This window comes from Neovison vison, chromosome 10 (genome assembly GCF_020171115.1).
Source record: "Neovison vison isolate M4711 chromosome 10, ASM_NN_V1, whole genome shotgun sequence".
Taxonomy (NCBI): domain Eukaryota; kingdom Metazoa; phylum Chordata; class Mammalia; order Carnivora; family Mustelidae; genus Neogale; species Neogale vison.
Genome location: NC_058100.1, coordinates 53,299,671 through 53,325,668, shown reverse-complemented (window position 1 = coordinate 53,325,668; position 25,998 = coordinate 53,299,671). Strand labels below are relative to the sequence as shown.

The following is a 25,998-nucleotide window of genomic DNA, read 5'->3' as shown; positions in this document are numbered from 1 at the left end:
ACTGGTGTGTGGTGATATCTCATTGTGGTTTTGATTTGTATTTCCCTGATGCCGAGTGATATGGAGCACTTTTTCATGTGTCTGTTGGCCATCTGGATGTCTTCTTTGCAGAAATGTCTGTTCATGTCCTCTGCCCATTTCTTGATTGGATTATTTGTTCTTTGGGTGTTGATTTGCTAAGTTCTTTATAGATTTTGGACACTAGTCCTTTATCTGATATGTCGTTTGCAAGTATCTTCTCCCATTCTGTCAGTTGTCTTTTGATTTTGTTAACTGTTTCCTTTGCTGTGCAAAAGCTTTTGATCTTGATGAAATCCCAATAGTTCATTTTTGCCTTTGCTTCCCTTGCCTTTGGCGATGTTCCTAGGAAGATGTTGCTGTGGCTGAGGTCGAAGAGGTTGCTGCCTGTGTTCTCCTCAAGGATTTTGATGGATTCCTTTCTCACATTGAGTCCTGATTTAGGACCGAGGATGTGATCTATTCTGGAGAATGTTCCATGTGCACTAGAGAAGAATGTGTATTCTGTTGCTTTGGGATGAAATGTTCTAAATATATCTGTGATGTCCATCTGGTCCAGTGTGTCATTTAAGGCCTTTATTTCCTTGCTGATCTTTTGCTTAGATGATCTGTCCATTTTAGTGAGGGGAGTGTTAAAGTCCCCTACTATTATTATATTATTGTTGATGTGTTTCTTTGATTTTGTTATTAATTGGTTTATATAGTTGGCTGCTCCCACGTTGGGGGCACAGATATTTAAAATTGTTAGATCTTCTTGTTGGACAGACCCTTTGAGTATGATATAGTGTCCTTCCTCATCTCTTATTATAGTCTTTGGCTTAAAATCTAATTGATCTGATATAAGGATTGCCACCCCTGCTTTCTTCTGATGTCCATTAGCATGGTAAATTCTTTTCCACCCCCTCACTTTAAATCTGGAGGTGTCTTCAGGCTTAAAATGAGTTTCTTAGAGGCAACATATAGATGGGTTTTGTTTTTTTATCCATTCTGATACCCTGTGTCTTGTGATTGGGGCATTTAGCCCGTTAACATTCAGGGTAACTATTGAGAGATATGAATTTAGTGCCATTGTATTGCCTGTAAGGTGACTGTTACTGTATATTGTCTCTGTTCCTTACTGATCTACCACTTGTAGGCTCTCTCTTTGCTTAGAGGACCCCTTTCAATATTTCCTATAGAACTGGTTTGGTGTTTGCAAATTCTTTCAGTTTTTGTTTGTCCTGGAAGCTTTTTTTTTTTTTTTTTAAGATTTTATTTATTTATTTGACAGAGAGAAATCACAAGTAGATGGAGAGGCAGGCAGAGAGAGAGAGGGAAGCAGGCTCCCCGCTGAGCAGAGAGCCCAATGTGGGACTCGATCCCAGGACCCTGAGATCATGACCTGAGCTGAAGGCAGCGGCTTAACCCACTGAGCCACCCAGGCGCCCCTGTCCTGGAAGCTTTTAATCTCTCCTTCTATTTTCAATGATAACCTAGCTGGATATAATATTCTTGGCTGCATGTTTTTCTCGTTTAGTGCTCTGAAAACATCATGCCAGCTCTTTCTGGCCTGCCAGGTCTCTGTGGATAAGTCAGCTGCCAATCTAATATTTTTACCATTGTATGTTACAGACTTCTTTTCCCGGGCTGCTTTCAGGATTTTCTCTTTGTCACTAAGGCTTGTAAATTTTACTATTCGGTGACGTGGTGTGGGCCTATTCTTAATGATTTTGAGGGGCGTTCTCTGAACCTCTTGAATTTTGATGCTCATTCCCTTTGCCATATTGGGGAAATTCTCCCTAATAATTCTCTCCAGTATACCTTCTGCTCCCCTCTCTCTTTCTTCTTCTTCTGGAATCCCAATTATTCTAATGTTGTTTCGTCTTATGGTGTCACTTAGCTCTCGAATTCTCCCCTCGTGGTCCAGTAGCCGTTTGTCCCTCTTTTGCTCAGCTTCTTTATTCTCTGTCATTTGGTCTTCTATATCGCTAATTCTTTCTTCTGCCTCATTTATCCTAGCAGTGAGAGCCTCCATTTTTGATTGCACCTCATTAATAGCTTTTTTGATTTCAACTTGGGTTAGATTTTAGTTCTTTTATTTCTCCAGAAAGGGCTTTTATATCTCCCGAGAGGGTTTCTCTAATATCTTGCATGCCTTTTTCAAGCCCGGCTAGAATCTTGAGAATTGTCATTCTGAACTCTAGATCTGACATATTACCAATGTCCGTATTGATTAGTTCCCTAGCCTTCGGTACTGCCTCTTGTTCTTTTTTTTTGTGGTGAAATTTTCCACCTTGTCATTTTGTCCAGATAAGAGTATATGAAGGAGCAAATAAAATACTAAAAGGGTGGCAACAACCCCAAGAAAATATGCTTTAACCAAAACAGAAGAGATCCCAAATCGTGAGGGGGGAGAAAGGGGATAAAAAGAGGTTCAAAAAGAAAGAAAGAAAAGAAAAGAAAAGAAAAGAATTTAAAAAAAGAAAACGAATAAAGAAAAATATAAAAAAGAAAAAATATATATATTAGATAAACTAGTTAAAAAACGTTAAAAAAGAAAAGGGTAAAAGTTTAAAAAAAATTTAGCACAAGAAGAGAAAAAAAAATGAAAAAGAAAAAAATTAAATTAACTGCAAGACTGAAAAAATCACAGGGAGAAAGCCATGAGTCCGTGCTTTGCTTTCTCCTCCTCTGGAATTCTGCTGCTCTCCTTGGTATTGAAACTGCACTCCTTGGTAGGTGAACTTGGTCTTGGCTGGATTTCTTGTTGATCTTCTGGGGGAGGGGCCTGGTGTAGTGATTCTCAAGTGTCTTTGCCCCAGGTGGAATTGCACCGCTCTTACCAGGGGCCCGGCTGAGTAATCTGCTGGGCTTTGCTTTCAGGAGCTTTTGTTCCCTGAGCGCTTTCCGTAGAGTTCCGGAGGACGGGAATACAAATGGCGGCCTCCTGGTCTCTGGCCTGGAGGAGCCGAGAGCCCGGGGCCCCACTCCTCAGTGCGCCCTCAGAGAACAACTCCTAGTAACTCCCGTCTGCCTGACCTCCATCTGCCTGACCTGTGGCCGCGCTCCGAGCTCACCGAGCCTGCGGCCGGTTCAAGGCAACACCGAGCTGCGAGCTCACTGTCGGTTCTGTCTCTGCAGCCGGCTTTCCCGTTCCAATACCCACAAACTCTGCGACACTCAGACACCCACGATCCTTCTGTGACCTTGCGGGACCTGAGGCCACGCTGACCCCACATGGATTTCGCCCCGGTTTAGCCTCTGGAGCAATGTCCCTCAGCGGAACAGACTTTTAAAAGGCCTGATTTTGTGCTCCGTTGCTCCGCCGCTTGCCGGGAGCAGCCCCTCCCCCCGGGGTCTATCTTCCCGTCGCTTTGGATTCACTTCTCCGCCAGTCCTACCTTTCAGAAAGTGGTTGTTTTTCTGTTTCCAGAATTGCTGCTGTTCTTCTCTTCGATCTGCCGATGGATTTGCAGTTGTTTGCAATCTTTAGATAAGCTCTCTAGCTGATCTCCTGCTAGCTGAAGTAGTCTCAGCCTGCTACTTCTCCGCCATCTTGACTCCTCCCCCCAAGTGACCGAAATTTTAATTTTTAAAGCCCTGGGAGAATGTTCCCATATCACAATTTTCAAGCCAAGAAGCCTAGTGTTCTCATCGGACTTAGAATTCGGTATTTCTACCATTCCAGTTTATTCTTCATTAGTTTCATGGATAATATTTTGAGGTATTAAAAAAAGCATACAGGATATTTATGTTGGCATATTTTTTTATACACACAGCATCAATTCTCTCTGTGAACCAAAAATGACAATTCTCTATCACTCAGGAGCTTAAGCAGAGACTATCATTAGCATCGTGAGGGACACACTCAGACACAACATGGAGTTCCTTTCCTGATGGACCTCTGCCAGGGAAGATTCTCTTACCTTTGGGTTCTTGTGATTCATCGTCGCTATCTGAGCTGTCATTACTCACAATATGCTCTGCTGTAATATTTTCTGTGGGGAAAAAACCAAAACAGTTGAAGGATCTCAGGTGTCAAGACTTAAAAATTTACTGCACAGAATTAATCTCAGGAAAACCACCAAAGTGAAATCTACCAAGTTGACTTGTGTAATTTAGATCACTTTAGTACTTAAATTTATTAGTTTAACTAGTATTTTCAAATTTCTCACTGGACAAGAAAACCTCTTAAGATGGGAAAAATTAGTTTAAAACTACTTACTCTTGTTTGTCTTAATGCTGACAGAAAGAAGAATTTGGTTATAGGAAGCTCTTTGTTGTACCAAAAGGTGTATTTTTCTTCAATTAAATATGTTTAAGTGGTGTTTATGACGGGAAATGCAGGATAAAAGCAAAATACACAGAGGGGGGGTGCCTGGGTGGCTCAGTGGGTTAAGCCTCTGCCTTCGGCTCAGGTCATGGTCTCGGGGTCCTGGGATCGAGTTCCGCATCAGGCTCTCTGCTCGGTGTAGAGCCTGCTTCCCCCTCTCTCTCTGCCTGCCTCTCTGCCTACTTGTGATTTCTCTCTGTGTGTCAAATAAATGAATAAAATCTTAAAAAAAAATACACAGAGGGTCCACAGAAAAATTCCTTCAAAATGAATGAAAGCTACTAATATAAGGTATCTTTTGATTTTCAATAATACTGAAAATTGTTCATTGAAATGTGCCTTTTAGTGTCAAGAATTTACGCTTCCTCAGAACATATCAAGAGGGCAGTTATAGGGGCGCATGGGTGGGTCAGTGGGTTAAGCCTCTACCCTCAGCTTAGGCCCTGATCTCAGGGTCCTGGGATCAAGTCCTGCATCATATGCCCTGTTCAGCAGGGAGCCTACTTCTCTCTCTCTCTGTACCTTCCTCTCTGCCTACTTGTGATCTCTGTCTGTCAAATAAATAAAATTTTTTAAAAATGAGGGCAGTTATAAAAACTAAAATAGAAACCATAAATTCTTCACACATAAAGACAAGAGTAAAATCCAGATAATAACTAGTTTTTTTTCAAGTAAAAATTACCTAAACTATGGAGTACACAGACCATTCTTATCATCAGCATTTATAGAAAAATCAAACTTTTTTTGGACATTTACATGAAACCACTTTCTGTATAGTGGCTTTTTTCTTCTATCAGTCAGTAGGATTTTTTTATTTTAAAAAATATGACTCAATGTGTAATTTTCACTGACAGAATCGTTTTAAGGTTTTAAACTCAGAGAAATGAACTCTAAATTTATAATTTTCAGTGACAGAATCATTTGGGGACTTCAAAAACTTGGAGAAATCTGTGTGTAACATTTTGTTTCCCCATATTATTCTGCATATGTTTACTATACCTACATAAATGTCATATACATGATTGACAAGGTATATAATGGAAGGGTTTTAAAAGATTGAGGTAGGGGCGACTGGGTGGCTCAGTGTGTTAAGCCGCTGCCTTCGGCTCAGGTCATGATCTCAGGGTCCTGGGATCGAGTCCCACATCGGGCTCTCTGCTCAGCAGGGAGTCTGCTTCCCTCTCTATCTCTCTCTGCCTGCCTCTCCATCTACTTGTGATTTCTCTCTGTCAAATAAATAAATAAAATCTTTAAAAAAAAAACATTTAAAAGATTGAGGTATTAGCCTGACTTCAATTTTTAGATTTAACTTTACTGGCATGATTACACATAAGGAATTCAATAAAAGATCATGTCATTTCATTTTGTGATTATTACACAAAGTAGTTTTGTTGTATAGAAGAGGGATGGTATTAAGAAATGATCCGCTCTAGGTATCCTATACATTAGGCGTGTTTCCGGTCCTTTATGTAATCGAGCAGAACAAAATTTTCTTCCCGTATGCATTTTTTTCTTTGGTCTTATTTGATACTCTCATTTAAGAAAATGGTTCACAAAAAAAATAAAAAAAGATTTCACTGCTCTTTTGTAAAGATATTTTTAAGAGATGAATATCTAAATATCTGAGTATATCTATTTTCCATCACTATAGTAGAACATATAGCTTCATCTGTCCAAAAGCACAGAATGCACACATTCCAAGCTCCTTGAGCATGTAAAGAATTTCATTCAGAGCTGTCAGATTATGGTCCAATTTATCATGATGTCTTTCTTCAGAAGGGAGGAAGCAAAAACAGAAACCACATGTGAAGACCCCTTTAAGAGGTAGACTTTGGGCAACTGTTGGACAAAAGCGTCACCAGGAGTCTTTGGATTCCCCTCAGTCACCTCTCTGGTCTCATTTCTGGAAACCCTTACTTAATCTGAGGTAACACGCATCCTGCTGGCCGGTGGATCTCAAGTACACAATATTCCCTCTCAGTCTGACACACAGGCTGCCAAACCACTGGCCCCAAAGGAAACGTCTCCCAACAAAGAATATTCTGAAGACTATTTAGTATAAACACTCTCCTTTTCCTTGGCCTCCAGCCATTGTCTCACCCACCTCAGATCTGTTATTTCAGTCCTATTCTCTTCCTGCCATAGGAGGAAAAAAAATAACAAGCCCAAGGTTTATCTGGATTATTCAACCTAGAGGAAGCACAGAGAAGCGAGCCTCATGTGGTCCATCTGTCCCTTCTCTCTTTGCTTCTGAAATCTTCACATGATTTTGAGAAGAGTTAGTTATTTCCATAAAATGAGAGTCATAAACAGGCTATTTATCCATTTCGGGTATAATGTTCATTAAAAAAAGTCAAGTCAGGGACGCCTGGGTGGCTCAGTCGGTTAAGTGTCTACCTTCTGCTCAGGTCATGATCCCAGGGTCCTGGGATCGAGTCCTACATCCGGCTCCTCGCTGTGCAGGAAGCCTGCTTCTCTCTCTGCCTGATGCTCTCCCTGCTTGTGCTCACTCGCTCTTTCTCTCTCTCTCACAAATAAATAAATAAAATCTTAAAAAAAAAAAAAAGTCAAGTCAGAGCATTTTAGCAATAGACTCTTGGCCTCTTAGAGAGAATGGGGCTCTGTCGTTAAGGCTGGAGCAGGCTCAAAAGTTCCAGCTACGTTGGCCTCTTGTTAAGTGAGTGCTGCTCAGAGGACAGGAGCAAGTTCAAGTGCACAGTGCTTTCCTTATTGTTTTTATTTTTATTTTAAAATCGTTGGCTCTAGTGCAATCGTAAGATCATGTCTCACTTCTCCATTACTTATGAAGAACGACCCCAAAATACAAGTGATACCACTGAAGAAAGTATTAAGGATGGTGGAAAATTTCTGTGGAGTTACTATCAACATCAAACAGCTAAAATCAATTTTGCAGGAGGAATGATAACACTCCTTAGAAGCCGATTTGTAGTGTATTTATCAATGTTACAATTGTGGGGTTTTTGTTTTGTTTTTTGGGGTTTGTTTTGTTTTGTTTTGCTTTGTGTTTTTTTACATATAAAGCTTAATTAAATCAACTGTCACTGTCTGGAAAAACTAAGGGCAGCTTGCCAAAAACAAAAACAAAAAACAAATCCTACATTAAGTGTTTTAGATGTATTTTTCAAATGAATTGATTGTTGAAAAAGTCCTTCATGTTATTCTGTGAACTCTATCCTCACATACTTGATACTTCACAGACAGAGAAGAGGTAGGAGGTAGTGTGCTGAGAATACACAGGACCCTGCACCACAGCCTTCTGCTGGGCTGGCCCCATCCTTCAGATTTAGCACGCACTGCTCCTTCCCGTAGCAACAACCATAAGGAAACAGCTGGCAAGGTACTTGGGAGACACTGAATGTATGTTTCATTCTGTTTGCTTTGAGTCAAATTTACTCATCGATGAAAAGCGATCTTCCTGTCATTAATCTTTTAATGAATGGAAAACCTCTGGTCCTCAGTTGGGTCTGTCTACTTTTTCAAGTTTTGTAAATATTACTTTTTAATTTGTGATGGATGGGCCAATGAGTTAAATTTAAAGAAAAGCATTAGTGTTAATTTACTGGATGTAATGTGAAATATTTTTTCCTCCTTTTTGGTATGACTCGGCTATAGGAAGTTAGTGAGTTAGTGAGTGAGTTAGTATTTAAGAGGTAAATGAGTTGCAAGTATGAACTTAGGCATCACACTGTGTTCAACTGCTGACGAATCTAATCTTTTAAAAGAGACCTCTGTTTGATAAAAGGAGTATTCTCTAATGCAAGTAGTACATTTAGATACATGATGACAAAGAGGAATGAAGATGCTCCAGTTAAAAATTATTCTTAGGAATCAACTCTTCTTACAAATTGTAAAACCTCAGTGTTGGAATAATACTTAAGTAATATACAGATGATTCTTAAGAAAATACTTGATTTAACCAAGTTACTGGTAACTTTAGAACAACAACAATCTTAATGGTGATTTAATTTTCTATACATTCATGTTAAAATTTATCAGTTTAGCACAATATGGTCAAATAGAAACATGTTTTTAATAATACCTAATTCTTCCTCCATTGTGGAACCTTTATTTTGTGAGCCAGAAACTCCCAAGACTCTGTTGAACAATATAGAAAAGGCACTGCCCCAGACACCTAAAATAAAGCAAAAATGGAGAGTAACTTAGAATGCACCAAGATTTAAAACAGTCACGCAAACAAATAGTATTTTGATCACTTACCCATTAGGAAATGCAAGGGGTTTTCTTCATATTTCTTCACAACCGTTCCCATAAAAAATTTGCTTCCAAATAAGTCAGGAGCCATAAAAGTACCGTATTTAGCCATACCAATCTCATACGGGCTAAATTCAACCCAATCTGAAAGCATTTAAAAAAAAATATAATCCATTAATAGGGAAATACTACAGAAATGTGCACAGTTGAAGATCGCTTCTAACAATGCCTTATTTTCAATTATTTAAAATATTTTAAAAATTAATCAAATGCCTATTGTGTATAATGCTCAAACTGAGTATCTTTTGCATTTAAAAGCTCAGACATCTTAAAAAAAAAAAAAAGCTCAGACATCTTTTTGGAAGCCACTTTACAAAGTCCATCTTAACTGTAAAGAATGTAAAACAGAAAACTGTTAGCTCAGATGTCAAATCTACAAAGTAGACAGAAGAAACTAAACTCTGATAATGCAAGCAGACTATGAAATGGAAGAAAGTATTTTCTAACATTTGCCTTTTCTTCTTCTTTCTTTAGTTTTGCTTATTAATCATTCTTCTGACTCAAGATTATAATGCAAAGTTTTTAATGCTGAATGTCTTAAGAAACACATTAATAGGGTCAAGAAAGCATACTTTCTAATAAAGGCTATGGAGCCCTGGGTTCAAATCCATTTTGCTGCTTACCAATTATGCAAGCTTTGGTAGATCACTTGTGTTCTTTGTGTTTAGGTCCCTATAGAATGTGAGTAATATCAGAGGATTGCAAAATTGTTGTGAAAATCTGATGGGTATAGAAATGTAAAGAACTTAGATGAGGGCATAGCACATTTTAATCACTCTATAAATGGTAGCCACTATTAGATTCCATGTATATCCTTGACTATCACTGTGTTTAATTATGTATCAAAAATGAATTCCTTGTTTCTGATTCCTAATTCCCACGCTTGCTACTCTCCGCACCCCCTTCCTGTTAAACAGGGCTACTTTTCAGATATTCATACCACTATTTATACTTGATCCTTGACAGCTCTTTTCCCTTTATATCTTATATATAAAACTTCAAGCTCTGGAGGCTCATTACCAGCTATGGTTACACATAGGCCTGCTTATCCATTTGTCCACCATGGACCACCATCCATTTGTACCCTACTGGTAGAAGCTGCCAGACCCTCTCCCTAGATCTCCACAATAGTCTTCTAGAACAGCTCTCCTCTATTCTCCTGATATCTTTTTGATACTTGTGGCAAGAATGAATTTTTAAAAATAGAAATCACAGCACACTAATGCCAGCTGAAAACTTTCCAATGGCTCCCCATTATACTGAACATAAAAATGGAGTCAACAAGTCTTTGCGGCAGTCTTGCCACTGCTCCCTGACCTCATGTCCTAACCAGTCTCCCATTATGTTGGTCTTGCTCCTTCTACTCTAGCCACACAAATCTTCTTAATGTTCCTCAAAGAGAAAGCTCCATGACACCTCAGTGCCTTTATGCTTCCTTTTACCTTATGCAATTACAAGGCTTGCTCCTTCTCAACCTTTAGTTCAAGGTCCAATTTCTCTGGCCACCCTCTGTAAAGTCCCACAACCATCTACCCTTGCCTAACCCAAAACCCTCTGCACTCCTTTATTCCCCTCTTCTAAAATCATTACATGCCTATCCAAACAATCCAAAATCCAAGTAACTCAAAAATCCACAAATTTTTCTGCTATTCATTTGGTGGTAAAATCTGACTGAATTCATTCAGCAGAGAAAAAGTCTTGATATGAGGCTGAATTTTTATTTATCTCACTAAATAAGAATACTGACACACTCTATTAGAGAAATCACTCTATTTGATGATGAGATCTCAGGGCAGTATTATGTAATAAACGATGTTTTTTTTTTAACTTTAAAATCTAAAATATTCTGAACCCCAAAACATCTATCCCCAAAGTTTTAGAAAAGGGATTGTGGATGTGTATTTATTTTTTACTCAGTGGCAGATTGTAACATTCTACCTTTCTTCAAGGAAGTTATGAAATCACACTTGAGATGAGAACACATTATAATTCATTGGAAATCAAAGCCGAATGGCACATATACCTTTCACCAGAAAGTGGTGTGCTTTATAAAGATTTACATGGAGTTAGTGAGACATGACTAGCAATGACTCAGAGGTTGCTAGGAAAATTCTGTTCTCTCTACAAGTAATTTCCCATCTCCAAATTTCATCCCCTTATCTTGAGTATTGAAACACAATGATTTCTCAAGTAATGTCTTCTTTATTAATGCTGTGTGTGCGCAGACAGTAACTACAGACATTCTCAAGGTAAGCTTGCTCTCAAGGTAAGGTAAGTCCTTACTGAAGGACTCACTAGAGTAGTATATAACTATTCTTCTTTTTGCTGTTGACTCACACATTTCAAACTTGAACCTCTCTCTCTCGTACCTCCATGTACTCATTTCCAACTTCCTCCTGAGCATCTACATAGACATACCATCATTAGACATACCATCATTACATCCCACTGTGCTTACCTGGAAAGGAACTCATCATCCTTCCTCCCAGTCTAGCTTACCTGCTTCCATAAACCACATTATCATAGCCCCCAAAAGGAAGTTTTTTAAACTGAAACCCCTCTTTTACTCACTAACAACCAAACCCATTCATTACCACTTCTCACAGGTAACCTCTGGGCTTTTCACATCCATCTTCATCTCTTCTTTTCGGGATCTCCCTGGCTCTAGAACATTATTACGAGAACACCGTGGTAGCGCTGCTTCCTGTTTCTTTCCTTGCTAATCTACCCACATGAATCACGAAAATACTTTTTTTTCCCAAACACACTGAACAATTTAATTGCCCTGCCCCCAAACACCAAATATTTCCCATTATCATAACTGAAAAAAAATATTTCTGTCTGGAATTCAAATCTTTCTGTAACTTGGCACAAATGTACCACCCACCTTCACCAACTCATACTAAGGCTAGTTTCTTTTTACTGCTCTCCAAAACCTACTTTCGTTCCCCTTCTGAGCATTTTCTCATGCTATTTCGCACAAAGAGGACTATTCATCTCCCTTGATAGACCTTTCTATGTTCAACTGAAAACTGAGTTCCTTCACCCACATGAAGTCTTTCTTATGACAGCATTAAATCTCTATGATATCTTACTCGTAGGTCAGTTCTACACACTTTAAGAGATCATAATGTTCTATGTGTATGGCTCATTTATTTTCCATGTTTTATTTTTGTCTTGTTAATGGGACTGTAATTTTCCCAAAGAATAATAAATACTAAGTATTTACTCTTATAGTATCTGTCAAAGAATTTAACATGATGTTGAGCTTATAAATTGTGCTCAATAAACACAATTTATTGACCAATGGAAATGTAAAAATGAAAGCACTGTAGTAAAGTGAAGGAGTCAAAAAATATTTAACAGTTTAAACAACTAATGTTTATTTGTTTAAGATCTTCAAAAGAGGAAAATGTTTAAAACTCTTCTACAGGGAAGAAAAACATTCTCTGATATTATGGAAATAAAGTTGATAAAAACTTCTGTAAGTTAAGATAATCTGGTTCTTTGACTTTTAAAAGTATTATTCAGATAATATTTCAACTTTTTTCCCCCAAATATCCATTTTTAATCTAAGCAAACTTTAAAGTAATATAGACATCTCTCTTCCCCCACCCCCCCAATAACCCAAGCTACTTGAAGTTTCATAACATAACACCTTTGACTCTCTTATCTGAGTACAAGATCTACATAACTCATGCTTGATGGCTTTGTCCAACTCTGTTGGAAGAAACAGCTTTGAACCTCCTTATCGTAAAAGTTTAAAGATTTTATTTATTTGACAGAGGGAGAGGCAGAGAGAGAGGGAGCACAAGCAGGGGGTGAGAGAGGGAGAAGCAGGGCTTGATCCCAGGACCCTGGGATCATGACCTGAGCTGAAGGCAGACGTGTAACGACTGAGCTACCCAGGCACCCCCTTATTTTAAAAGTTTAGCAATGAAGGTTAGTTAAGAATCTCCCATCTCTGTAATAATATCACAGTGAGGCAGATGGCCCAAATCAGATACTTCGAGCTCAAAAGGTACATAAAACAACCTTTCCCACTCTAGTTGAATCCAAAACAGTCCTTTGTTCTTTAATGATCGTGGTTAGATTTTCCAATGAGAATGGCTACTGCCTCAAGTTCAGAATTTTAAAAAGGTGACTATGAAAATGACATAACAATCATAACACTAGTAATGACACTATATGTCTCTTCTTGATGTTCCATCTTCTGCCTACCTCAAGTGATTGTCTTAATAGCTCTGTAAGATAAACCTGATGTTTATTAATATCCTTTTTTTTTAAATAAGGAGGAAAACAAGAATCAGAAAGATTAAATGACCCACCTAAGGTATTTCAGCTTAGAAATAAGGCAGGGCTTACAAATCAGTCTAGTGCTTATTTGGCCACATCATAATGCTTTTGGGGTAAAATGGCTTATTTGGCTATGTACAGACTTGACTAGCATTCTAGTAGGATTTATCAACCTATTTGCAAACATTCCAAGACCTCACAAAACACCAGCGATGGGAAAGCAAAAACCAAACCAAACCAATTTCATCATGGCGCTTAAACTTTTCTTATATGAATGAATTTCAGTTCTCCCTATGAACTTCATGACAATCAAGATCTTGCTCCTTATTTATTGCTGGGCATGCTACAGTTACCCCAGACTCCTAATGCATGCTCAACCCCCATGCAATAATTAAATTTACCTTTCATATATAAAATCTGTTTATAGCTAAGATCCAGACCTCTGATTTCTTATACAGCTTTCATAGAGCACTAAATTTTTAAGATTTACTTAAACTTAAGTTGAATCTGCCACCGTTTATGTACTATACATACTTTATATAATTTTTTTTAAATATAAACATGTTGATAGGCTCATCCTTATTTAAGAGATGTAGAAGCCAACTAAAAAATATCATGTATCTTGGTCAAGAAACAATACAGAGTACCTTCTTTCTTGGGCCTTCACTTCTTTATTAATTATTGTAAATCTTTCAGATTATAAGTCCTGATAGAATGGGGGCAATATACTGTGGTGGGCAGGGGAGTTCATGCTTAGCACCTGGCTTACTACGTTCTACACAGTCAGTAACCAGAGAAGCCAGTATTTTCATAAAACAAAGGATTTTCGAGAATAAATCTCAGATCTGCTATTTACTTTCTGTGTGGCAATGTGCAAATCATTTAATCTTTCTGAGGTTTTGTTCTTTTCTGCCTATTGAACAGAGCTAAAAATACCTCACTTCCTGAGCAGTAGCAAAAGTTAAATAAAATAATCAATATGTTAAGTGATTTCTGAACCATCAACATGATGGTTTTTAGTCAATATAACTGGTAAATAGTTGAATAGATGCATTCCAGCTGCACTGCTTTTTATAAATAATTTTCAAGGAGAGCTTGGGTGGCTCAGTTGCTAAGTGCCTGCCTTCAGCTCAAGTCATGACTCCTGAGTCCTGGGATCGAGTTCACTATCAGGCTCCCTGCTCAGCAGGAAGCCTGGTTCTCCCTCTCCCCTGGCTTGTGTTCCCACTCTCGCTGTCTTTCTCTCTGTCAAATAAATAAATAAAATCTTAAAAAATAAAATAATAATTTGCAAAGTTCTTCTTGCTTAAGAGTGGTCAGTTGAAAAAAGTAAGGCTTTGTAAAATTGGAAAAGGATTCGGGATGTAAATCTGTTAATTACACCATGCACAATTCTTTTCTTTCAAGCTTATGGTGTGACTGATTTCACTGAGGTCCTTTTCCTAAAAATATGATGAACCCTACCAGCTATAGTGAGAAGTGCTTCTACACTGCAGATTAAGACTGCCAAAGGCCCCCAGAAGCATGAGTTCATGGGCTTTGAGAGCACCCAATAAGAAGCAAAGCCACAGAAGAAACAAATATTTACATTTGAGATTTAACAAAATGAGGCATTTTGTTCACCAGCTGCCCCAAGTACAGACTAGTACTTTTTAAGTACTGTATTATAAAAATTACAACAGGGTTTTGAATGATAAACATACATCATATTATCCTATTTAATGAAAACAGCTGCAGGAAGCAAATAATATGCATTGCCTAGAAGCACTAGGCACACTATCTTGTTAAAAGTCCCTGAGAAATGGAAAATTGAGATTGCAATCATGACTTTTTATAGTTTTTATTTCACTAATTTAAATGAAGAAATATAAGTTACTAACTTCATGGAATATATTCCATAACGAGAAAATAATCTAGCTTAATATTTTCTTATATCTTCCAATGTTTTCATGTTAGAGAAAATATATGAAAACGAACAACTAAAATTGCTTATAACCACAGTTCAAGGTTCAAGGAAATGTTTTGAAAGAGGAAATTACATACCTGCAAACATTAGCTCTGAAACATCGGGTTTGACATGGAGACAAGTGAAGAGAGGTAAAGGGCATTGACCAGAATTGACTTTTTCCTTCAAGCTACTCAAAGTAGTGTTCATTCTCTGTCCACAGAAGAAATAAAGACATGATTTTAAATACAGAAGCAAACACAGATAGAAAGCTACTTAAAGTAGGACTTCCAATCAAGACACTTAAAATGCTTATAATAAAAATAAGTCTTATGTTTTCTAGAAATCTCTGGGTTTTAATAAACAACAAAATTAAGCTCTAGGGAGGTAATTATCTTCATTCTAAAAAACCCCCACAACTTTAAAGGCTACATCTATGTTTGAGCTGAAGAACTTGGTAGCTACAAAACCATGAAAAAATAATCTGGACCCTGGATTCCCTGGAACTGACTCTATCTCCCCCGCTTTATTTTCCCATGGAAAGTCACACTGTAGTCATGTGTCAAATGGGCTTTTTCCATGTGACTCACTCCCTTTTCTGACTCTCTTTTAGGCAACCTCCATTTGCCTCTACCATTACAATATTACTTGTATTCATCTTAAAGACTGCCATTGAGTGGCCAGTTAAGGGTTAAAATGTGTATTTTTTTTTTCCAAAGAAAAAGAAGACAAAAAGTACTTCACTATACATCAAAACTGTTACACAGAATGAGTAAGCACTAGCCAGAAATGTACAAGTGTTATGTCTGACATGGGGGTATGTGCTCAGGACACATTGTTGATTGGGTCAGTTGAGTCAAGTGACGTTTACAAAATACATCATTTTGTTTTATTAAAGCATTATGACATACAGGGTCTACTTGTATTAAAAAGGCCATAGATTGAGTCATAGCTTACATTGTGAATTAGTGTTTCTCCTATTAACATCCCGAAGATATCGGTAAATGTGACAGGCTGTCCAGAGCTTTTCTTCTTCCATAGAGACTCAACGTATCTTTTAACTTTCTGTGGTGTGAGAAGTAAGAGGGGGTTGTGGCTAACGTTCTTCATTAGCTCTTCATTAATCTCCTCTGGTCCTTTCTGTGGAAAATCAGGGTGAGAATATAGCGTTGACATGTACCTGTAGAGAAACAAAAGATGATTAGCAAAGAGAAAGGGCATTGCATGGTAGTCTCCAAAGAAGGCAGGTACTCTTTGTCATAAAAATTAAAAAAAAAAAAGAATGTTAGAAATTAAGTTGATTAACTTAATTATCTGACTGAAAATATCAATCCATTTAAGAAAAGAATGTATCAGTCATAAAGAAGCTGGTCTACAATGGAAGCCAAGTAAAAGAGAGGTCTCAGAGGAAACACTGGATTTCCCAGGCCCAACCCAGAGAGGAGGACGCCATGCCAGGCTTACACCGTGTACTGTCTATCCTCTAGAAATGGGTAAACCCTATTAGACTATCAGAAACCAATAAAAACAACATGTTTGAGTCATGTAAACAAGCTAATCTGTCTGGATGTAATAGTAGTCACGTACGTAATCTGATGGTTGGACTTTCCATAATGATTATCTACAGGTAGGAAATGTGCTGCTGTCTAACCTATTCTGAATGCCTAATTTTCCTGACAAACGTGGCGTTTCTTTGTTTGTTTGTTTCGTCCACTGCAAACTGGGCAGAACCCTAAGTCTTGAGAATTATAGGTCTCAGAATTTCTGCGCATCCAAATCTGATGGTGAAATCCTGGAGAGAAAGAAGTCTTTGAGGTAAATGCTTTCTTGTGGAGATTCTTGGCCACCAGCCATTTGACCACTTCTCATGAAACTGGAAATCAACAGACACTACCCTGGTGTTTGATATTTAGACCATAAATATGGTCTCATATGTGAGACCACCCTCCTTCCCGTGCACCAATATCTCTAGTATTGTAGTTCTCCACACTGAATATGAAGTATGACTGTGTATCTGTCTCCCTTACTAAATTATGACATCCCCCAGGGAAAACTGCTTATTCAACTTCTCTAGTCTCAATGACTAGCAAATGCCTGGCATGTGGAAAGCGTGGTTTTTTGAACTACTGAACAGAGAATACAAAATAATGAGAGAAAGAAATCACCACCACGTCATCTAACCAAAGAGTATATAAAATAGCACACAGTTTAATTTCCTGTTTCCTTGACATTCAAATCAAAATACCTGTTATAATGATTTATCTTTCCTTTAGAGAGAGGAAAAAACTAACCCTTAATGGGCCCCTGCCATGCCCTAGGCCTGTGCTGGCTAACTGGGCATAAGCTGTTGCCTTAAAGACCCACAACAGCTTCCAGTTCTCTAAGAGAGGATTGATGCATTTAAACCAATGTTCACAATTCCCCAGTTAATAAAAGAACTAGAATTTAAAATGTGTCCTCTCATGCCTGGGTGGCGCAGTTGGTTGGACGACTGCCTTCGGCTCAGGGCGTGATCCTGGAGTCCCGGGATCGAGTCCCACATCAGGCTCCCAGCTCCATGGGGAGTCTGCTTCGCTCTCTGACCTTCTCCTCACTCATGCTCTCTCTCACTGTCTCTCTCAAATAAATAAATAAAATCTTTTAAAAAATAAATAAATAAATAAATAAAAAATAAAATGTGTCCTCTCCCCCAATAGGTTTTGTTGTTTTTTCTTAATCTCTTAAATAAGATTTCAGTTCTTAGAAACCAAACTACTTCTACTTTACATTAAATTAGAATTTTTTATTGGATTCAGAGTTCTTTGGAGACAAACTGAGAATCATTTTAAGTCAACAAATGGAGACTGATTAGAGACCTAACATGGAACACATGCTCTGAAAAACATGTTTTTTAAATAAAAATTCTTGGGGCGCCTGGGTGGCTCAGTGGGTTAAATAAAAATTCTTAAAAGATCTTTATCCTAATATTTCCCAAAAACTTGTGAGAAAGATAATCAAAAAGATTTACTCTGAACTTGAGCCTGGTATAATCACCAAATATCTAGAAAAATACAGCTTAGACTGTTTGAGAGATATAGGGTCTATCCATTCCTGTAGTTATTCCAAGGTCTACCACATGATTCATTCAGACCAGCGAAGACCTGACTTCTGGACCTTATCATTCTTTTCAATAATTGCACACATTGATGGTATGTATTGGTTTACACTTAAGAACATAAAAAAATAGGAAAATAAAACATCTTTTTGAGCCTCTGAGTAGTTGGTTCTGGAACTATTCATGATATACTTCATTCTCTAACTCTAAGAAGAAGTTATTTACTGTTCTCATTAACAAGAATAATTTCTACCTCCATGGGCCACTGGCTTTCCCCTAACTTATTAAAAATTATATTATGTCACTGTACATAGTTTGGATTTTGCCTTGGATTTTAGAAAGCTTAAACCCAACCCTGTGTTTCATGCTTCTCAGAGCTATAGGTTATAGCATGAATTTTTTTAAGGTTATTTATTTATTTGATAGAGATCACAAGTAGGCAGAGAGGCAAGAAGAGAGAGAGGGGGAAGCAGGCTCCCTGCAGAGCAGAGAGCCTGATGCGGGGCTCGATCTCAGGACCCCAGGACCATTACCTGAGCCGAAGGCAGAGGCTTTAACCCACTGAGCCACCCAGGTGCCCTGTATAGCATGAATTTTTAATTGAATTTCTAGTTACATATTTACTTACATTTTTTCACTTCTATCTTTATTGAATGTAATCCAGTTCTACTTTATAAAAACGTGTATTAAATCCTTTCCTTAATGAAGCTGGGTAAACATAGGGAGAAGAACCAAACACTTAATGTCAGTCAAAATCAACTTAGCTGCAGAATGATTTTTTTAAAAATGTAGATAAAAAGGAAATAATAGAATCATTCTGCTACTGGAGATTGTCCTTTCCAAATGTTCAGCAGAATAATTTAATTACTCAAAACTCATGACATTATTTAAGATGTCCCTTCTCATCTATATTTAGCTGGTCTTTAAATGAACCAAATTATGATTCTAGTAAGTACCTCTGCCCCCATGAATTGCCTCCAGCAAGATCTGAAGGCCCTTGTCTTCTCTTCCTTTCTTCCCATTGGCTTTAGATCAAGAAGTTCTTCCCTCTGGGGTTGAGGGACTGCTCAAAAGCTAGGACTTGTATCACAGCTTCAGAGGTTGATTTTTTTTAAGTGGTCAAAATGTATATGGATACCAGCCCAATCCTCTCTTTTTGTTCCATGTAAAATGGTTGTAGTCCATTTCTGCCCTCTAAAGTTTGAAGTGAAGTCATTCACTTGAATGAATCTTTCTCTCCCCTTTTCCCTCTCTCATTCTTTTCCTATCATGAAGCAATTGGCTTGAGGATACAAGCCCCAGTCAGAGACCTAGAATACCTCAACCACTGGCACCAGGTTAATGTTCTCCACTTGTTCAGCATTTATGACACCATATTCCTTAGAATTTGCAAGCGTGAGTTGGACAGACATATCATGGCATCATTGTGGGGACATCTAAGACCTGAGTTTTTGCTTTGGTGAAGATAAAGTTGGGTGATAGAGGCAATGGCCAATTTTCTTTAAATAGCTTTCTTTGTTTCCTTGGTGAGACCAAGGCAAGATTCGGCTATTACTAGCTTCTGTGAACATGCTACCATCTAAAGCACATAGACATCAATCCTCCAATACTGAAGTCCATAGTTCAGCCTTAATTTTCATCTCTTTACTAATACATGACTCCTAATTATACCAATCAAGTTTCCACAACTAAGTGTCTTAGACACAGCAGGGCCTCTATAAATAGTTAAATAATGAATGAAATGATCCTCAATTTATTTCTCTATAAATCTGAAAATATCTGCCTCTAATTTTTTTGACACATTTATACGATGGGACACATCATTCTCTCCATATGAATGCATTCTAGGCTAAGTGTGAAATGTTAATAGCTAAATCATGTCAAAAGTGCACAAGGAAGTGTTCCTGGGTGGCTCAGGCAGTTAAACAACTGTCCCACTCTTGAGTTTGCCTCAGCTTATGATCTCAGGGTTGTGAGACTGAGCCCATGTGGGCTCTATGCTCAGTGCAGTCTGCTTGTCCCTCTCCATCTCCCCTTCCCCTCCCCACACCTGCCCAAACATGTGCTCCCTCACATGCGCGTATGCTCTCTCAAATAAATAAATAAAATCTTAAAAAAAAATCCCACAAGGAATTCTCAGTACAATCCTTTCTTCCACATCCCACAGCCAATGCTTTAAAAGACCAGTACCAGGCCTCTAAGGACCTGCCAAGTCAGCATCATCAGGGTTAAACATACAGAACTTCTATGCCTAGTAAGTGTCAAAAGCCAAGTCTCAAAAGCATTTTTTGAGACTTGACATTTGTAAACAGCCTAAAACTCGAAAGAAATCTTTAGATTAATTTCCCCCTCAAAATGGTTACTAAATATGTGATAAGTTGGAGAGACCCACTAAAGAACAAGACAAGCACAGTTCCACCACCCCCCACCCCCCACGCCAAACAACTATCTAACTTCCATCTTGATCTTTTAGTCTGTCACCTCTTATGAGGCAACGACTCCTAAAATTGTTTCATTTTTTCAGTGTGGCAGGAATTCTTCAGACTGTCCAACTGAAAGTTCTCATTTTTGAATTCCATTTTAGTCAGTTTAATGAATTGAACCCCATGGTTACAGATGTAGAGCTGCTCTCAATTCTCTTTAGATGATAATGCCATACAAACAGGAAAGTCAAGACAGTTTAACCCCTCAGGATTCTACAAATGAAGCTGTACTGGGAAAGAGAGTTGTGCTGACCGGTTGGCTAATACAAGCAATGAATAATAAGTATCATACAAAAATAATTTCAGAAATAATTGTCCTAAAGTTAGTAACAGTTACAAGGGAAGGCTTTGTCCTACATAAAATTCTCTTTTGTGATCACAGAAAACTTATTGGGAGGTCCAGGGCTTCTCCAAATATTTCCGTATTACCTCATTTGTGCCAAGTAATGGTCATGTGTCAACAGAACATAAAAACTTACTCAACACAAGAGTGTAATTTGTTTATCCAAGTCTTTCTGAATTCCTTCCTTTGAACTTTTTTACCTTCTCACCTATACTTTTCAAGAGAAAATTAATATGAATCATCCGACCACCTTTTCTTCTGTCTCAGGAAGTATCTCTCCTCTCCATGATGAACAGCTTTCACTTGTACTTTTCAATCTTGTCCTGTCCTGTCTCAGTCTGAATCTTTTTCTATCCACGAAGCATCTATTTCTTTATCTTTCGTTTATCCGTCTACACTGTTTCCTTTACCTCAGACTTCTACACAAATTTCTAAATTCTGGAAACAAAACCACACCAAGATACTTTCCTGAGTCCTACATTCCCTTTCTTGAAAGAACAGACATTTCCTAGTAGGTTTACCAACCACCCCACACTCTTTCTTTCATCTTCTCTTTACTTCTTATTTGCAATTTCATGATCAAAAGTGCTCTTTATTTACTTCAGTGATTCTTGTTAAAACCAGTAAGGACTTCCAAGCCCAGTTCTAAGCTAAGCTATTCACAGATGTTTCATTCTATTAAAAGTCCCACTACTTCTTGAAGTACTCTCCACCCCTGACCTCTGGGTCATCTTTTACTTGATTGTCTTCTCCAACAGCTACTTTGTATTATCTTTCCTTTTTTGGTCCATTAGCTTTCGGGATGTTCTAGAGTTCCATGAACTAAATTATTGATGGTAATGACTGAGGTGGTAGAAGCTGGTGAAATTGCCAAGGGAGTGGTGTGTAGATAGAACAGAAGAGAGGTCTTGGAGGAAAGCTCACATTAAGGAGTAAAGCAGTGATAATTGTAAAGACATTACGGAGGGCAGAGCAGTCAGAGAGGATGAAATAAAATCCAAAAGGCAGAAGAGAAGGGAACTGAAAGAGGGATAGTTACTGTGTGAAATGTCTCAACCCTGAAATTTATCCTCCTGGACTCCACCAAAGAGTCAAGGAGGAAAAGAACTTCAAAAGACATGATTATATTTGGAAATTAGGTGGTTGCCAGGTGAAAATCTATTGTTAAGGCTTTTAGGAATGAGTGGCCTTGAAGAAAAGGAAATGGAATAAATAAGGGAAGGCTATTCTTGGAGAAATTAGGCAACGAAGGATAGCAGAAGTTTATGTACGTATAAATGTGTGGCCTGTGGTATTTAAATGATTAGCCTGTAACATCTAAAATTCTCTTAATTACACTTTGCAGGACTTGTTTTTAGAACCTTGACAGAAGAATCTAAGATGCTGCCCCAAATCCATAAAGCAATGACTGCAGCCTAATAAACACACACTATTATACCCTCAAGTCAGCACCCAAAATCATACCTGTTCTGTCTTTATTAGGTGAGTTTAAGAAAATAAGCTTCTTGCAATGTATTAGTCAGTGATGGACCACAGGAATCCAACAAATAGTGAATTCAGAGAAGGAAAACCACTCGAAGAGTAATAACAGAATGCTCGAGTAGGCAAATTAATCTTAGGGTCCAAGTTTTTCTGTCATATTACTCATTAAACAGGCAGGTGCCTGCTCTTTCCTTCAAGGGAAAGAATAGTAATAGGCTACACCCTTCTTTCAAAAGAGATAAATCATTTTGAGGGTATATAGAAAGAAGGTAGCAACCATCATTCTAAGTTTTTGTTTCTTAAAGAATCTGATATTTAAGATTTAAGATATTTAAGTTTCTTAAATATTTAAGAACTATACATTCTTTATATGTGAATTTCTGTGTAGAACATACAGCTGTGCAAGAAAAGGTTATGATTTAGTTCCAAGAATCCTAGACTAGAGGATCAAAAGCCTGACTTCACGTGCTGGTTCTGCTAGTGATCTTGGACAAATCCTTTGGCTTCCGAGTCAAATTTTCTTTAGCTGAAGATGAAAAAACTCAGATCCATCTCATACGAAGAGAAGGTACAGAAATATTCAAATATATACATATATAATATAGCATTATGACAGATGAACTTTACTATGGCTGAATGATTAAAAAGACTTGTAAGTCAAAGTCAGGCATTTTGTAATAAGGTGACACAGTTGAGACATTTGAGGAAGAACTAATATTTTATTTTCTTTTTTTTCGTAATATTTGATTTTCAATGTGCTTCTGTGGGTCAGGCAAACTAAAAAGTACAAGGTAGATTCTTTGAACATGTTTCATTAATGTTTGTGAAACGACAAAGCTATGGTGTACAAATATTTTATGTACACATGTTTTACGTGTCTCTCCAAATTTAGCTGAGCTTAAGTGCATATAAAGGATTAATTTGATAATCAGATGTGAATCAGTGAAACATTCCATTTCTACATTCAAAAGTTGTTTTTCCTCTTCTGTATACTGAGGTATCTTGCATCTCTTTCTATTTGCCCTAGAGAAGAAAATGAATACCTAGTGAATCATGTAGACTTAGAAACGATTGCTGAAAGATTACAAATCAGCAAATTATAGGAAGATTAAATTAATTATGGGTGGAGCATGTTATTTCACCTCTGTGATATTTATATAGAATTTCTATTGATCTATTTTTAAAATTTTATGTTTAATTACATTTTAAGTTACAAATCAGCTTAAAAGGAGTAAATTTATGATAAGGGGCATCATTAGGTATGAATTTGCCTTGAAACACATTTTTAAGAAAGATTTTTTTAAAAAATATTTTATTTATTTATTTGAGAGAGAGCATGAGTGAGAAGGTCAGAGGGAGAAGCAGACTCCCCGTGGAGCTGGGAGCCCGATGCGGGACTTGATTCCGGGACTCCGGGATCATGACCTGAGTTGAAAGCAGTCGTCCAACCAACTGAGCCACCCAAGCATCCCTCATTTTTAAGAAACATTTTTAAGCATCAAACTGGAACACTTCAATAATTTTAAATTAAGGTTCAGTTTTCTAAATCCTCCTTTCTTTTCAAAGGTTTGAGGTAGATAAACCCCAAACTTTTAGCATGATATAACTAAGATTTAAAATGCATACTAACCATGTGGAGCCAGAAAGGCCAGCGATGTAGGTAGCACAATCTAAAATTCCTGCTTCATACAGGGCCTTGATCACACCGGAGAATCCGACCATGGCTCGGAAGCCTCCACCTGAGCCCAATATGGCGACCACAGGCACCTAGAGTGATGAAACGCAGAGATCATTTGTAAAGGCATAAAATATATTCCCTTTTAGTTTCAATTTTCATGTTATGTGCTCCACATTTGGTAATAAAGAATTGTAGTTCACTCATACCTTGATAATATATCTATTTTTTAAAAGAATATGTTTCATATAAGAAAATTAAGAATTAATGTCTATTAGAAAGCAGATGTGACTAAAATACCAACTAACTCTATTTAGAAATAACAACCATAACTCTGTATTAGCTTAACCCTTTGCAGTTTTTGGCTTGCTTTTGGGTGCAATTTTTTGGGGGGGATTCTCTCAAAAATCCTGTAAAGTGAGCAAAAATGTCTTTGTTCATTTTGTAGATGGAATTTCTAAAATGCTGATATTACCTATGTAAAATCTATTTGCTGATAATCTGGAGTTAAGTAAGCACTATGCCCTCTTGGTCCAGAATTCTTTTTTATTTTTTTTTAAAGGATAATAAAGCTTTATTTTATTGCCTTTCCTTTATATGGCCTTGGTCCAGAATTCTTAATTGCTCCTTTATACTGACTCATTTAAAAATATACACTATTAAAAATGACAGGAGCTACAGAATCTATTTATTCTTTAATCTATTAAATATATCTGATTGAGTGGTCTCTATCTTTCAAGCATCACAAGTAGATCCAGGGAATATAGTTTAAGTGAGGCAGAAATGTAATAATAATTTTTTTTAAAGATTTTATTTATTTATTTGACAGACAGAGATCACAAGTAGGCAGAGCAGCAGGCAGAGAGATAGGAGGAAGCAGGCTCCCTGCTGAGCAGAGAGGCTGATGTGGGGCTCAATCCCAGGACCCTGGGATCATGACCTGAGCTGAAGACAGATGGTTAACCGACTGAGCCACCCAGGCGCCCCAGAAATTGTTTCATTTAATCTTCACAAAATCTCTATGAAGTGTCTATTTTAAGAGATGAGGGACCAAGGCACTTGGAAGAAACACCTTGAAGACTCGCTCAGGGTCACACAATCAGTAAACAGCAGTCAGGGATCAAACCGCAACCTCTTATATCCAGGCTCATGCTAATATGTCTTCCTAAAATAAAGGGCTATAGGCTAGGAGTACATGAGGTCCAGAAGATGTGGTCAATTCCAATCAGAGAAACTGAAGTGGTGGAGAAAGCTTCATAAATTAAAAAGAAACCTGAGCTTAATTTTAAAGATGCACAGTTATTCAACAGGGACGGACGAGGGCAGGGAAGGAGGCTGTTCTGGAAATGGAAGCAACATGAGTCAACCAAGAGTTTTTTCAGGAGAGAAGCAAAGGCTGTCTGCAACATGACTAGAATACAAGTGTTTGTTTGTAGAGGAAGAGATTGTCATTTTCTCTGTGGTCCTGAACCATTATTGCTCAAGAGAGCGTGTGGTTTCTCTATACCCCAGGGCCTAGTTCTCAAATTGTACACAGCCGTCTGGGTGTCCACAAGGTCAAAACTATTTTCATGAAAACAATAAGATGTTATTTGTCTTTGTTCATTCTCATTACTTCATGAGTCTATGATGGAGCTTTCTAGAAATTATAGGATGTGTGATACAGCAAGAGATTGAATTCAAAAGTGGATAACAAAAATCCAGCTGCTGTCTGTTAAGTCAAACAACAGAGATACTTATAAAAATGTAAAGCAATGCTGCCCTTCTCACCCTTTTTATGTTCTTGAAAATATGGTTATATTCATAAAATGTCATTGATATTAATATGACAATGATTTATGTAAAATAAGTATGTATTTTGATAAGTTTTCTCAGCTTTCATTTTTCATATGGTAGATATTCATAGATATAACCCATATAAATAAAACCTCTTAGGAGTTCTTTTTTTTTTTTTTTAAAGGTTTTATTTATTTATTTGACAGAGAGATCACAAGTAGGCAGAGGGGTGGGGGGAAGCAGGCTCCCCGCTGAGCAGAGAGCCCACTGCAGGGCTCAAT

The 25,998-nt window shown here is 37.7% G+C and overlaps 1 protein-coding gene across 3 annotated transcripts in view; it reads right to left on the bottom strand.

The window, feature by feature from the left end:
• Positions 1–25,998, bottom strand: part of PLA2G4A (phospholipase A2 group IVA) — a 165,907-nt gene that overhangs the window by 38,516 nt on the left and 101,393 nt on the right. For all 3 annotated transcript variants that reach the window (XM_044267307.1, XM_044267308.1, XM_044267309.1), the window contains 6 exons: positions 23,897–24,033; positions 15,822–16,044; positions 14,963–15,077; positions 8,570–8,707; positions 8,391–8,483; positions 3,924–3,995 (listed from right to left, as the gene is read on the bottom strand). In XM_044267307.1, the coding sequence (XP_044123242.1) occupies positions 3,924–3,995; positions 8,391–8,483; positions 8,570–8,707; positions 14,963–15,077; positions 15,822–16,044; positions 23,897–24,033 (778 nt within the window). The remainder of the gene's footprint in view (positions 1–3,923; positions 3,996–8,390; positions 8,484–8,569; positions 8,708–14,962; positions 15,078–15,821; positions 16,045–23,896; positions 24,034–25,998) is intronic.